This window comes from Leptodactylus fuscus, chromosome 7 (genome assembly GCF_031893055.1).
Source record: "Leptodactylus fuscus isolate aLepFus1 chromosome 7, aLepFus1.hap2, whole genome shotgun sequence".
Classification (NCBI taxonomy): domain Eukaryota; kingdom Metazoa; phylum Chordata; class Amphibia; order Anura; family Leptodactylidae; genus Leptodactylus; species Leptodactylus fuscus.
Genome location: NC_134271.1, coordinates 152,923,124 through 152,939,143, shown reverse-complemented (window position 1 = coordinate 152,939,143; position 16,020 = coordinate 152,923,124). Strand labels below are relative to the sequence as shown.

General features: G+C 45.3%; 1 protein-coding gene across 1 annotated transcript in view; it reads left to right on the top strand.

The window, feature by feature from the left end:
- The window catches only part of ARHGEF2 (Rho/Rac guanine nucleotide exchange factor 2), a 172,537-nt gene that overhangs the window by 76,255 nt on the left and 80,262 nt on the right, over positions 1-16,020 (top strand). The window contains exons 2-4 of the mRNA XM_075283299.1: positions 11,384-11,500; positions 11,613-11,899; positions 13,614-13,761. Of these exons, the coding sequence (XP_075139400.1) occupies positions 11,643-11,899; positions 13,614-13,761 (405 nt within the window). The 5' untranslated portion in view covers positions 11,384-11,500; positions 11,613-11,642. The remainder of the gene's footprint in view (positions 1-11,383; positions 11,501-11,612; positions 11,900-13,613; positions 13,762-16,020) is intronic.

Genomic DNA, 16,020 nt, shown 5'->3' with positions numbered 1-16,020 from the left:
TACTGTATGAGAACACTAAGGAGAGCATTATACTGTGTGAGGTCACTAAGGAGAGCATTATACTGTGTGAGGTCACTAAGGAGATCATTATACTGTATGGAGGCACTAAGGAGAGCATTATACAGTGTGAGGTCACTAAGGAGAGCATTATACTGTATGGAGGCACTAAGGAGAGCATTATACTGTGTGAGGTCACTAAGGAGAGCATTATACTGTGTGATGTCACTAAGGAGAGCATTATACTATGTGATGTCACTATGGAGAGAATTATACTATGTGATGTCACTAAGGAGAGCATTATACTGTATGAGGTCACTAAGGAGAGCATTATACTGTGTGAGGTCACTAAGGAGAGCATTATACTGTGTGGGCAATAAGGAGAGCATTATACTGTGTGATGTCACTAAGGAGAGCATTATACTGTGTGATGTCACTAAGGAGAGCATTATACTGTGTGGGCAATAAGGAGAGCATTATACTGTCTGGAGGCACTAAGGAGAGCATTATACTGTGTGGGGTCACTAAGGAGAGCATTATACTGTGTGGGGTCACTAAGGAGAGCATTATACTGTGTGGGGTCACTAAGGAGAGCATTATACTGTGTGAGGTCACTAAAGAGAGCATTATACTGTGTGGGCAATAAGGAGAGCATTATACTGTGTGGGGGCACTAAGGAGAGCATTATACTGTGTGATGTCACTAAGGAGAGCATTATACTGTGTGGGCAATAAGGAGAGCATTATACTGTGTGGGGGCACTAAGGAGAGCATTATACTGTGTGGAACTCCTCCTGTGGTATTATATCCCCATGATAGTCTGCCCACCCTGGAACCCCCTAATATATCCCTGTGCACCCCCCTGAGGGGCTCTATCACAGACGTTGTTGGGTCCTCTGGGGGCAGTGACTATTGTCCTTGTAGTGCAGGACTATGGGGATAGTCTCCTATCATGTCTCTGGCATAGAACGAGTGGTGGTTGGAGGAGATGGACTGACCCGTGTAGATGTCGGTCTGGCCTGTGTCCCTGAGTCTGCCTGTGATGGTGGATAATGTACAGTAGTGGGAAGGGGTTAATGTACAGGTAGAAGCTGTACCTAGGAGCTTACAGTTTGTTACTGCCGTGGTGGTGACGTCAGTCCGCTGCCTGTGCTGACATCCTGTCCTTGTATTGTGGACTGATGTAATATTATTACGCCGATTCCTGGAGTTCATGGAAGTCTCTACAATGGTCCCAGAGCAAGGAGAGTAATCCAAAAGACGTCACTTATAGGGGGGACAATGGGAGGGGCAGCCGGCCCCGTGTATATGTGCCGCTCCTATTCACCTACAGGGGGCTTCTAGAGACCTGTGTGCCCACCCCCAAAACAGAACTCATATCCGGATCAGTATACAGTATCACACAGGATAGGATTAGATACACAGCTCAGTATACAGTATCACACAGGATAGGATTAGATACACAGCTCAGTATACAGTATCACACAGGATAGGATTAGATACACAGCTCAGTATACAGTATCACACAGGATAGGATTAGATACACAGCTCAGTATACAGTATCACACAGGATAGGATTAGATACACAGCTCAGTATACAGTATCACACAGGATAGGATTAGATACAAAGCTCAGTATACAGTATCACACAGGATAGGATTAGATACACAGCTCAGTATACAGTATCACGCAGGATAGGATTAGATACATAGCTCAGTATACTGCATCACACAGGAGAGGATTAGATACACCGCTCAGTATACAGTATCACACAGGATAGGATTAGATACACAGCTCAGTATACAGTATCACACAGGATAGGATTAGATACACTGCTCAGCAGACATTATCACACAGGATAGGATTAGATACACAGCTCAGTATACAGTATCACACAGGATAGGATGAGATACACAGCTCAGTATACAGTATCACACAGGATAGGATTAGATACACAGCTCAGTATACAGTATCACACAGGACAGGATTAGATACACAGCTCAGTATACAGTATCACACAGGATAGGATTAGATACACGGCTCAGTATACAGTATCACACAGGATAGGATTAGATACACGGTTCAGTATACAGTATCACACAGGATAGGATTAGATACACGGCTCAGTATACAGTATCACACAGGATAGGATTAGATACACGGCTCAGTATACAGTATCACACAGGATAGGATTAGATACACAGCTCAGTATACAGTATCACACAGGATAGGATTAGATACACGGCTCAGTATACAGTATCACACAGGATAGGATTAGATACAGCTCAGTATGCAGTATCACACAGGATAGGATTAGATACACAGCTCAGTATACAGTATCACACAGGATAGGATTAGATACACAGCTCAGTATACAGTATCACACAGGATAGGATTAGATACACAGCTCAGTATACAGTATCACACAGGATCGGATTAGATACACAGCTCAGTATACAGTATCACACAGGATAGGATTAGATACACAGCTCAGTATACAGTATCACACAGGATCGGATTAGATACATGGCTCCGCAGACTGTTTCGCACATGGTAGGCTTAGATACAGCAGACATGCCTTCCTGTATATTGGGCAGTAAAGTCTTCTCTTCCGCTCCGGTGAGCCGGTTATTACAGTGTCTGGATGTGTAATGATTGTCCAGTATGGGGAGGGGCGCTGTCTCCTGGGTCGGTGCGGCCAGTCAGACAGCTTGTTGTCAGGGGGGCGGGGCCTGCAGGTACAATATCCCAGGTGATCAGGAAGACAGCAGTTACCTGTAGAGACGGCCGGTGTAGGACTGTACAGGGGATGGAGCTGCTATGGTGACACTGCTCACAGGGTAAGTACAGAGGAGGACTACAGGTCCCAGCACTCTCTGATATACAATGTATGGTGTCACGGATACTGGTGCTGTGTGTGGGGAGGGCTCTGGCACTTTACTGGTGACCTGATGTGTACAAGGGGAGTGGTAGTATACAGCTATATACTGATGGGACAGGTCGGTATGTGTATGTGCGCCCTCAGGGCTCTACTACAGGAGGTGACGGGCACCGAGAGAGGAACAGACAAGCTGTGTGTGCCTGTAGGACATTCTATTGTGGTATTGTATGGCGGCATTATTCACTGTATGAATGTATTATTCATTGTATGGCGGAGTTATTTGGAGAGTGTTCAGTGATATTATTTGGGCTCTGGCAATATTTAGGTATGGTATGGCAGTACTACTATTTGTATGGTGGTGTTATCTGTACACAGGCGGTATTATCTAATCATTATGTCCTGGTATTATTCAGTTATTGTATGGTGCTTTTTACATTGTATAGTGGTATTATTTTGGCATTGTATGGCAGTATTATTTGCGTACTGTATACATTATACGCCTATATTACTTACATTGTACGGTGTTATTTTGTGGCACAATATACATTGTATGGCGGTAATATGTGGACTGTGTTTATTGGTATTATTTACACTATATGTCTATATTATTTATATAGTATGGTGGTTTGTTGAAGGATTTTATAGTGGCTATATTTACACTGTATGGCGGTAACATGTGGACTGTGTTTATTGGTATTATTTATACTATATGTCTATATTATTTATATTGTATGGTGGTTTGTTTGAGCATTTTATTGCGGCTATATTTACACTCTATGGCAGTAATATGTGGACAGTATTTAGTGGTATTATTTCCATTATATGGTTATATTACTTATATTTCATGGTGGTATTTTTGAGCATAGTATAGTGCCACTATTTATACTGGATGGCGGTAATAGGTGGATGGTTTTTACTCATTATTCTGGCGCTGTGTCACAATAGTTATGTATTGTATTGTTTATTATTTGTACACTGGCGGTAATAAGCATTATATGGTGGAATTATTTAAGTTATGCCAGTATTACATATACAGTTTGGTATTATTTTGGCTCTGTGTGGCAATATTTCAGTATTGTATGGTGTTATTATATGATAATTGTTGCTGCAGTTATCTGGATAGTGGTTGTATTCTCTTAAGCATTATTTAGGCATTGTATGTTGGCACAATGTACATTGGTGGTATTATTTGGGAATTGTACAGTAGTATTTACATTTTATGGTGGTATTATTTAGGCACTGTATGTTGGCATTATTTGGATGCTGGTGGTATTATTTAACCATTATATGGGCATCATAAGATAGCACAATGTGCATTGTTTGGTGGTATTATTTGGGCACTGTATGGTAGTATTTACATTATACAATGGCATTATTTAGACATTGTATGTTGACAGTATTTGGACACTATATGGTGATATTATTTCAATTGTATGGTGGTGATATTTACATTATATACTGGTTATATTTGGGCACTGTATGGTGGTGATATTATTTACATTATATAGCTATATTACTTACACTTTATGATGGCATATCGGGCTGTTGTATAGTGATATTATTTATGTACTGTATGGTGGTTGTATTTACATTAAATGGCTACATTACTTACAATATATGGCGGTATAGTGAGATTATTTAGGCGTTGCCTGGGAGTATTATTTACATTATATAGTTATATTCATTACACAATATGGTGGCATAAGGATGCTGTATAGTGATATTATTTGGGCACCATATGGTGGCTGTATTTACAATATATGGTTATATTACTTACAGTATATGGTGATATCTTGCAGCGCTGTATAGTGAAGTTATTTGGGCATTGTCTGGGAGTATTATTTATATTATATGGTTCTATTACTTACATTGTGTAGCGGTACTATTTATATCGTATTGTTTATGGTATGTTGGCATTATTTGGGCACCATATGGTGGCTGTATTTACAATATATGGCTCTATTACTTACAATATATGGTGATATCTTGCAGCGCTGTATAGTGAAGTTATTTGGGCATTGTCTGGCAGTATTATTTACATTATATGGTTCTATTACATACATTGTGTAGCGGTACTATTTATATCATATTGTTTATGGTGTGTTGGCATTATTTGGGCACTGTTTTACACCTTGTAGTTGTATTATTTTGGTGCCCAGTATCCCAGGCGGTAGTACTTATAGTCACTACATGGTGATATATGACAGGTTGCATTCTTTTAGCATTGTGCATTATACTTATTACATTACCATGATATATTGGGGTGTTACAGCTGGGGTTCCATGTGCTGGGCCTAGTGGCAGTATAACAGGGCAGGCGTCTGCTGCAGGGCAGTGATGGCCGTTATGGAGTGTCACGCCTGTAGTGAGGAGACATGGGAGGGACAGACAGGGATTAGCGTGTGTTTTGTTCTCACGTTCCGGCAGCTCTTGTCATGAGGACGGGTCACACGAGTTACTGGCGGCAGAGAATAGGCACAATGGACAGGTAAAGCGACAGCTGACCTCACCGCGACTTGCCAGGAGGACGGGGGTGGCACCTGCACTGGTTACTGCTCTCCTGCTTTTCCAATATCTTTGCTTACTGTCATTGAATACAAACCTTTGCCATGACCTAATACATCTCACAGCTGAGGGTTTGTTACAATTGTAATCTCTCCAGACAATCTGCTGTGAGGTAAAACTGTTACCTGCGCTGATAGGAGACAGATTGGTGCTGCTGATGCACGAGCATGACCTAGACTGGATACAATAGTAACAAACCTTCAGCAGTGAGAAGTATATAACCTATAAGTGCGGCCATTCACTGACAGGTAGCAGAGACCTGGAAAGATTTAACGGAGAAGCGATTATTTATGGCTTTCCAGAATTTACAGGTAATTTAGCCCGGGTGAACCCCCCACCCCATATCCCAGGCTGTGGATATGTCAGGAAATGTGAGTAGACCTCCCCTTTATATGAACAAGGTGGTCACTGGATGGACTAGTCCATTATTACACTGAGGGGAGGATATTTTCTGGCCTGGGGGTAGGTGCAGTTTGTGATTGTACGTGGCTCCCAGCGTCTGCGGTCATTACATTATACAGCCTTCGGGGTATTGTATACAGGCTGATGGCTTTATGGCGGACTATTGTTATACACCAGTGCAGACTGGGAGTCCTGGCCCCACACTAGCCCGAGACTGTATAAAATCATTACAATGGGGGGGTCGGCCGCTATACAGTGCGTCACTTTCGGGGATTTTTCTTGTACGTCTGCCCCATGTCACATTCCTGGATGTCACTGGTGTTACATACAGGACGTCTCAGGTCAAGCATTCACTTCTAATGGCCGCCTCGCTGGGCCCCTGATGTGAGGTCGCTATATGGCGGTGACACAGGAATGTATGGCCAATCCGGGGTTAGTGGACGTTCTGTAATGCACTGGCTATATAGTTTATATATACGTGGTCTTTGTCTCCATTCTCAGTGATATCTGATCATGGGAAAGCTGGGTGGCAAGCAATATGGGTATCAGAGTTGCACTTGCTGGAGTTGTCACTCAGCTTTACTGGTGCCCTGAATGGCTTCCTTTCTTGCTCTCGGTGACCACTGAGGGGAGGACATGTGACCTGATACTTTCGGACCCACTAGTTCGGTATACAAAAGGAGCAGCGTCCTCGCTTACTGACCAGCTAATCTAAGCAAAATATTTTGTGGACATCCCCTTTAACTAGGTGACCACAGAGGGGAGGACACGTGACCTGATATGTTATAGGTCTGGACGGGGACATTTGGACACTGTTTATTAGGGATAATCGTTTCCACTAGTTCAGCAAGAAAGGGTTCAGCGTTCTCTCTTGGTGACCATAACCTATTTCTATGGACATCCCCTTTAAGTAGGTGACCACTGACAGAAGGTCATGTGACCTGATACTTTCCAACCCAAGTGCAACTTTTGGAAGAAAATGGCGCCCTCTAGTTGTTAGTAAGGTTCAGGGTTCTCCAATAAGCCCAAATAATACTATGGACATCCCCTTTAACCACTGAGGGGAAGACGTGTGACCTGTTACTTTCCAGGCCCTGACCGGCACGTCTATAGTAATGAGTCTAGTCGTGCCCTCTCGTTCAGTGATATAGTGTTATATAATACAGGGTACAGGGTCCTCTCTTGGCAACCAAAATTTCTATGGACTTACCCTTTAAGCAGGTGACCACTGAGGCCAGGACATGTGAGGCAGTGTCTGGTACTTTGGAGTATAACGGTGATCATTGATTCTCTGTTATCGTAAGGGGACAGGGTCCTCTCCTGGAGATCAATATTTCCATGGACATCCCTTTAAGGGGGGGGGGGGGGGACATGTGACCTGCTACTTCCCACTTCTGGAGTGTCATGTGTATAATGGTGCCTTCTAGTTCTTTGTTATCATGTTCTATAGTAAGGGTACAGGCTCCTCCCTTTGCCAAAATGTCTATGGACATCCCCTTTAAGTAGGTGACCCCTGATGGGGGACATGTGACCTGCTACTTCCCACTTCTGGGATGTAACGGGTGTCTCTGCTCCATTTAGCTTTTCACTATAGTGTTAAATAATACTGGTAATCACAACCAATCATTTTTATGGACATCCCCTTTAAGTGGGTGACTACTACAGAGGAACATGTGACCTGCTACTTTCCACTACTGGAGTGTAAGCTGTATACTTGTGCCTGTATCGTGTTACGTATTAGGGAACAGGGTCCTCTCTTGGCCACCACTATTTTTACAGACATCCCCTTTAAGCTAGTGCAGATGAAGGCTTCGGCCTAGGCCGTAGGCCCGCGCGCACACCTGGCAGTTCACCTGTTAATCTTCCACTGCGGCCCGGCAGGTTCATTATGTGGGCGTGGCCTGCGGTGCGATGAGTCACTGAGGGCATTATTGTGGAGTTCTGCTCCGGTGGCTGCGGCGCTGTATGTCACTACGAGGCTTGGGTTACACACTGTAGTCACTGGGATCATTGTCACACGGTGGGGAGGGGGGCGGTATGTTCTCAGGACTCGCTGTAATTACACCGCCATCCCCCCCTCCAGTCTTCCCACAGCTTTAATTATGACTCACTGGAGCAGAAAGCAGAATTAAGTGTCTGAGGGCAGAATATATATTATTGCCGTATGGCGGGAGACCCCTGACTCATCAACCGCAGCCTGTAAAGGCCAACCATGCCTGAACCAGCGTCCAGGTGACCGGGCTTGTAAACAGAAGTTATGTCACAAGTCTATATTAATGTATGCCGTATACTATCTTGGCACTATATGGCAGTATAGTGTAAGCCGTATATGGCGGTATAATCTTGGCATTATGTAGAGTTATTGTGTGGACTGTATAGTAATATAGTCTCCGCACTGTTTGGCAGTATTATGTGGGCTGTACATGGCAGCATAATCTATACACTCTATGGCAGTATTATGTGGGCTATATATGGCTGTATAATCTCGTCATATAATTTATACTGCCCTATACAGCCTATGACTAAGGGTAGTGTCTGCCCAAAATGCGTTAATGTTTCTGTGTACGAGGTTTTAATTGCCTCAAATGTTACGCTTTCATCCACTCAAATGTGTGCCGCACTTTCCTCATGTTAGTGCTATAATGTATGCACTATATGGCAGTATTAGGTAGGCTGTATATGGTAAGATTTTCTATGCATTATATAGGAAGAATACGTCTTATTCTGAAGCACTGTATGGACTGTGTATGGCAGTATAGTCCTGGCACTATCTTGCATTGTTGTGTTGACAGTATAGTCATATAATCTTGGTACTTCTGGCTGGATATGGCAGCATAATCTTGCCACTATATGTAGGCTGTATATGGCAATGTGATCCTGACAATATTGTGTAAACTGGATATAGCAATATTATGCTGCCACTATACGGCAGGATTATTTATGCGGTATGAAAGTATAGCCTTGTATTTACAGTTATATGTGAGCAGGGTGTAGCAATATAATGTTGGCACCATATGGCAGTATTATTTATGCTGTATATGGAGGTATAGCCTTATATTTACAGTTATGTGTGAGCAGGGTGTAGCAATATTATGTTGGCACCATATGGCAGTATTATTTATGCTATATATGGAGGTATAATCTTATATTGACAGTGCTATTTAAGCTGGATGTAGCAATATAATGTTAGCACCATATGGCAGTATTATTTATGCCATATATAGAGGTATAATCTTATATTGACAGTGTTATTTAAGCTGGATATAGCAATATAATGTTGGCACCATATGGCAGTATTATTTATGCCATATATAGAGGTATAATCTTATATTGACAGTGTTATTTAAGCTGGATATAGCAATATTATGTTGGCACCATATGGCAGTATTATTTATGCCATATATAGAGGTATAATCTTATATCGAGAGTGTTATTTAAGCTGGATATAGCAATATAATGTTGTTACTGTTTCAGTATTATTTATTCTGTTTGTGGGGATATCATTTTATATTGGTAATATTGTGTGAGATATAATTATGACCTGTGTATAAATCTGTTACCCGGGCCTTGTATTCTATATAACCGCCCCGACTTATCCTATGGGAATAAGACTGCTGTGACAGTTGTGACATCGGTATCGGCTCTGAGCACATCGTGGCGGCATCTACCGTGTGAAAGCAACAAGTGGCCCATCATTTATTGTGGACTGTGTGAGGTCAGGAGAACATATAGGGAACTGCACAGAACACTGTATACAGGAGCATTCTGCCCCCTGGTGGCCATTACATATAGTGAGCCGGGAGTGTGCTCCAACTCATATAGATGTAATATTCACAGAGGTGAAACGTGAAGCTTGTGGGGCCCAGTGCAAATAAGAGCCCTGTAATAATAATGAGCAGGTCTTATCTTACAGAAAGGCCTATGGGCCCTTCGTAGGCTCCAGGGCCCAGTAGTGAGTGCTAGGTCTGCACCCCCTTATAGTTACATACCTGTTTATCATATACACACACATATATCATATGTATACCACACATCACACACATCATATACACACATATATCATATGTATACCACACATCCATATACACACAGATATCATATGTATACCACACATCACACACATCATGTACAGATATATTGTATACACACAAAAGACAAGTACATAAATGATACACAATGCTACAATAATCAAAAGTTGTTCAGGAATCTCCAGCATGCCTTAAGATTTGGGCTGTTCTGCCGTCCTTTAGACACTTGTTCCCAAACTATCTGAGAAGGGGAGACATTTGGGAGACGGTTATGTTTAGGGTCCCTCAGTACATCTACTACATTAGTGCCACATCTGCACACCAGTGCTAATGGTTTTGCTACTGCCCCCTTTTTGACTCCCACAGTATAAAGCTCCCTAAATACTCCCAAACATCATAATGCCCCATTAGATCTCCCCACAGAATATATTGCCCTGTTTTACCACCCCTTAGCCCCATAGGATAATGACCACTTAGTGCCCCCATATAGTATATTGCTTCTTTATGTTCTGTACTGCAGTGATAAGCTCCTCCCTCTGAGCAGTTCTGTACTGCAGTAATAAGCTCCTCCCTCTGAGCAGTTCTGTACCGCAGTGATAAGCTCCTCCCTCTGAGCAGTTCTGTACCGCAGTGATAAGCTCCTCCTCTCTGAGCAGTTCTGTACTGCAGTGATAAGCTCCTCCTCTCTGAGCAGTTCTGTACTGCAGTGATAAGCTCCTCCCTCTGAGCAGTTCTGTACTGCAGTGATAAGCTCCTCCTCTCTGAGCAGTTCTGTACCGCAGTGATAAGCTCCTCCTCTCTGAGCAGTTCTGTACTGCAGTGATAAGCTCCTCCTCTCTGAGCAGTTCTGTACTGCAGTGATAAGCTCCTCCCTTTGAGCAGTTCTGTACTGCAGTAATAAGCTCCTCCCTCTGAGCAGTTCCGTACTGCAGTGATAAGCTCCTCCTATCTGATCAGTTCTGTACCGCAGTGATAAGCTCCTCCTCTCTGGCCTGTTCTGTACTGCAGTGATAAGCTCCTCCCCATTGGCCAGTTATGCAGTTCAGAAATAAACTCCTCCCCGCTGATAGCACCCGCTGAGGGGAGGAGCTTATCTGCAGTCCTAGAGCTGGAGGAACAATGTAATATTTGGTACCTCAGGGCCCTGGACTGACAATACAGGGGCCAGTGCCGTATCCTTCTGACATAAAGGGCCAGGTATAGGAAGCTGAGACATGAGGAGCTGTTTGCAGGGTCCTCACACTGTAGAGCCGGGGTCACTGCTGACCTGGTCCACCTGAAATGTTTTGGTCATCAGATGGGTCATTAAAAGGAAATGCTCATTATCTTATCTGAGGACCAGAACATTTCTGATACTTTGAGGCCCAGGTCAGCAGTGACCCCGGCTCTACAAACAGCTCATGTCTCAGCTTCCTGACTTGTGAGCTGAATGTGTGCACTTGTGAGCAGCAGTGGGTCGGTGTAATACGAGGACAGCGCTGAATGTGCCGCCATTTCTATGTATATCTGCAGGTGAATCGGCAGTGGTGCAGATGTCTCGGTGGTGCAGACTGGACACGGCGCCCTCTATCTACAATATATGTCGGCCTCCCCTACAATGCTGCTTGTGATCATCCCCAGTATTAGGTGGTATGTATACTTATCCACACTAGGAGGTTGTCACAGCCCCGCCCCCTCTGATATCATTATAAAGGGGCGTGGCTTAGTGTAACCTGTCTGATTCCTGATATTCTCCTCACAGTGTCTGAGGTGAATAAGAGAAGGAAGAAGAATGAATAACTCCGAGGTGTTTGAGGCCGGGCCCTACATGGTGCGGGGCCACAAGCAGCGCTGTATGTCTGCAGTGGAGCCGCATATACCGAGCGACCTGGACCTACAGGAACTGCAGGAGGAACAAGACCGATTCCTGGGGGTCCCCATGAGGAGATACGGCCCCACCAGGTGCTCAATCCATGTCCGAGACTCCTTCAGAAGACACAGCTGGGAGCCGGGCAAGAGACTGCAAGAGGAGGAGCCCAACTATGACAGGTAGCGAACGCCGCATGTGAATACGTCCATATAGTATGATAGGGAGATGTACTGATGTGTGCGGCTCTGACACTGTATCACACATCAGGGGATTAGATACACCGCTCAGTATACAGTATCACACAGGAGAGGATTAGATACACCGCTCAGTATACAGTATCACACAGGATAGGATTAGATACACAGCTCAGTATACAGTATCACACAGGATAGGATTAGATACACAGCTCAGTATACAGTATCACACAGGATAGGATTAGATACACAGCTCAGTATACAGTATCACACAGGATAGGATTAGATACACAGCTCAGTATACAGTATCACACTGGATAGGATTAGATACACAGCTCAGTATACAGTATCACACAGGATAGGATTAGATACACAGCTCAGTATACAGTATCACACAGGATAGGATTAGATACACAGCTCAGTATACAGTATCACACAGGATAGGATTAGATACACAGCTCAGTATACAGTATCACACAGGACAGGATTAGATACACAGCTCAGTATACAGTATCACACAGGATAGGATTAGATACACAGCTCAGTATACAGTATCACACAGGATAGGATTAGATACACAGCTCAGTATACAGTATCACACAGGATAGGATTAGATACACAGCTCAGTATACAGTATCACACAGGATAGGATTAGATACACAGCTCAGTATACAGTATCACACAGGATAGGATTAGATACACAGCTCAGTATACAGTATCACACATGAGAGGATTAGATACACAGCTCAGTATACAGTATCACACATGATATATTCAGCTCGGAGTATTACCGCTCACTATATGACAGATATGTGACTGATGACATCAGACACTGTGCTGTAATAACATATAATGTGGTCAGTCAACAAAGAGGAAGATCCGATCCTCCGCCGTCCATGTGATACGAGGACATAGACCATATTACTGGGATGAGGCTTCTAAGAAAGCACAGGCCGAGCAGGCATTGTTATTGTCACCCAGCTTTCCCGGGGGGCGGATCTTCCTGTAATAACATACAGAGTAATACTCCTATAGATACACTAGGGGACGTGACCCTGAGAAGGCGCCGGTGTCTTCCGTCTGAGACACTTCTGCATACACACCTTCTGCAGGAAACGGGCAAAATGGCAGATAGATGTCACCTCACCCGCTGGGTCAGCTCGCTGCCCGCCACACAGACCTGCAGCCAGTCCACGGAGTGGTACGTGGGGTGGCGGGTGACTGGGCTTCTTATAGGGGGCTGCGGACCCTTGTGTCACATCTCAGAAGGAGGAAGCTGGTGGTTTAGTCTGAGACGAGAGAAATACGAGGTTTCCTTCCTCTGACTGCACAGTATGTGCTGGAGCGGTACTCTCAGCACTCTCGGCACTCTCGGCACTCTCGGCACTCTCGGTACTCTCGGTACTCTCCGCACTCTCGGTACTCTCAGCACTCTCAGCACTCTCGGTACTCTCAGCACTCTCGGCACTCTCAGCACTCTCGGTACTCTCGGTACTCTCGGCACTCTCGGTACTCTCGGTACTCTCAGCACTCTCGGCACTCTCGGTACTCTCCGCACTCTCGGTACTCTCAGCACTCTCGGTACTCTTGGTACTCTCGGTACTCTCAGCACTCTTGGTACTCTCAGCACTCTCGGTACTCTCAGCACTCTCACAGGAGTCACTACCTTCCCATCATCCTCCCCTCTCTCTAATTACAGCCTCAGTCTCAAGGGCCTGGACACAGAGGACATGGACGAGAACATGGGCTACAACCGAGACCCTCGCCGCACCCCCATTATCCGCAGTACTGATGAGCTGGAGTCTCTGCTGTCACTTCGAGGGGAAGACGTGGAGGTGACACAAGAGGTAAAGAGGACCCCCTAAGCTGCTCCTCCTATGACCCTATCACCCAACAGCCAATCAGATTCTGCCTATAGTTTTATCTCATAAAATCCAGGGCTGAATTAACCATTCTATAGGCTTCAGAGCTGAAATCTCCCACCATTCCCTCCTTGTTCATTGGCAGCACAGAACCTGGTGATTGGCTTTATAGGCAGTGCTCACTGAGAAGGATTGCTGATAGCTGCTTTGGATGTGACTGGAGTAGAAGACGTATTGCAGGTTTATCCTTGGCATAGCCCATCAGTATAAGGGTAAGTTCACATGGGATTTCTTGGTCCCCGACATCCAGCCGCGCACGCCGCTCCGGATTAGGCCCAATGAATGGTCCTAGTCGGGAGGAGGGAGTGTCTTCAGGCGGATGCACGAGGCGACTCCACCTGAACAATGAGCAGGTCGCTTCTTTTTCCAGGAGCCGGAACAAACCGCTGCCGGGAAAAAGAACTGACCGGTTCCCATTGATTTCGATGGGAGTCATCTTTTTGGTCAGGATTTTGAGGTCGATATGACTTCAAAATCCTGACCAAAAAACTCTGTGTGAACTCACCCTCAGATTTCTGGAACCACCAATGATTGAACATAAATGAGCTGTAATACCAGGTATGGCCACTAGGTATTGTATGGAGCTGTCCATGAGGGGGAGATGGAGCTGACTGGAGGGCTACAGCCTCCTCTATCACCGAACATTGGAGATGGAAAACCCCTTTAAGATCAGTATAAGATGAACTAAGGTGCTGGGTACCAATGAGCGTCACTTGGTATGTTGCCAGTAGGTGGCACCGGTGCCCCTGCATACCGGAGGGTGACATCACTGGTCAGTACAGGAGGATGACATCACTGGTCAGTACAGGAGGATGACATCACTGGTCAGTACAGGAGGATGACATCACTGGTCAGTACAGGAGGATGACATCACTGGTCAGTACAGGAGGATGACATCACTGGTCAGTACAGGAGGATGACATCACTGGTCAGTACAGGAGGATGACATCACTGGTCAGTACAGGAGGATGACATCACTGATCAGTACAGGAGGGTGACATCACTGGTCAGTACAGGGGGATGACATCACTGGTCAGTACAGGAGGGTGACATCACTGGTCAGTACAGGGGGATGACATCACTGGTCAGTACAGGGGGATGACATCACTGGTCAGTACAGGAGCATGACATCACTGGTCAGTACAGGGGGATGACATCACTGGTCAGTACAGGGGGATGACATCACTGGTCAGTACAGGAGGGTGACATCACTGGTCAGTACAGGAGGATGACATCACCGGTCAGTACAGGAGGATGACATCACCGGTCAGTACAGGAGCATGACATCACTGGTCAGTACAGGAGGGTGACATCACTGGTCAGTACAGGAGGATGACATCACCGGTCAGTACAGGAGGATGACATCACCGGTCAGTACAGGAGGGTGACATCACTGGTCAGTACAGGAGGGTGACATCACTGGTCAGTACAGGAGGATGACATCACCGGTCAGTACAGGAGGATGACATCACCGGTCAGTACAGGAGGGTGACATCACTGGTCAGTACAGGAGGGTGACATCACTGGTCAGTACAGGAGGGTGACATCACCGGTCAGTACAGGAGGATGACATCACCGGTCAGTACAGGAGGATGACATCACCGGTCAGTACAGGAGGATGACATCACTGGTCAGTACAGGAGGATGACATCACTGGTCAGTACAGGAGGATGACATCACTGGTCAGTACAGGGGGACGACATCACTGGTCAGTACAGGAGGATGACATCACTGGTCAGTACAGGAGGATGACATCACTGGTCAGTACAGGAGGACGACATCACTGGTCAGTACAGGGGGACGACATCACTGGTCAGTACAGGAGGATGACATCACTGATCAGTACAGGAGGATGACATCACTGGTCAGTACAGGGGGATGACATCACTGGTCAGTACAGGGGGATATGACATCACTGGTCAGTACAGGAGGGTGACATCACTGGTCAGTACAGGAGGGTGACATCACTGGTCAGTACAGGAGGATGACATCACTGGTCAGTACAGGAGGATGACATCACTGGTCAGTACAGTAGGATGACATCACTGGTCAGTACAGGAGGATGACATCACTGGTCAGTACAGGAGGATGACATCACTGGTCAGTACAGGAGGGTGACATCACTGGTCAGTACAGTAGGATGACATCACTGGTCAGTACAGGAGGATGACATCACTGGTCAGT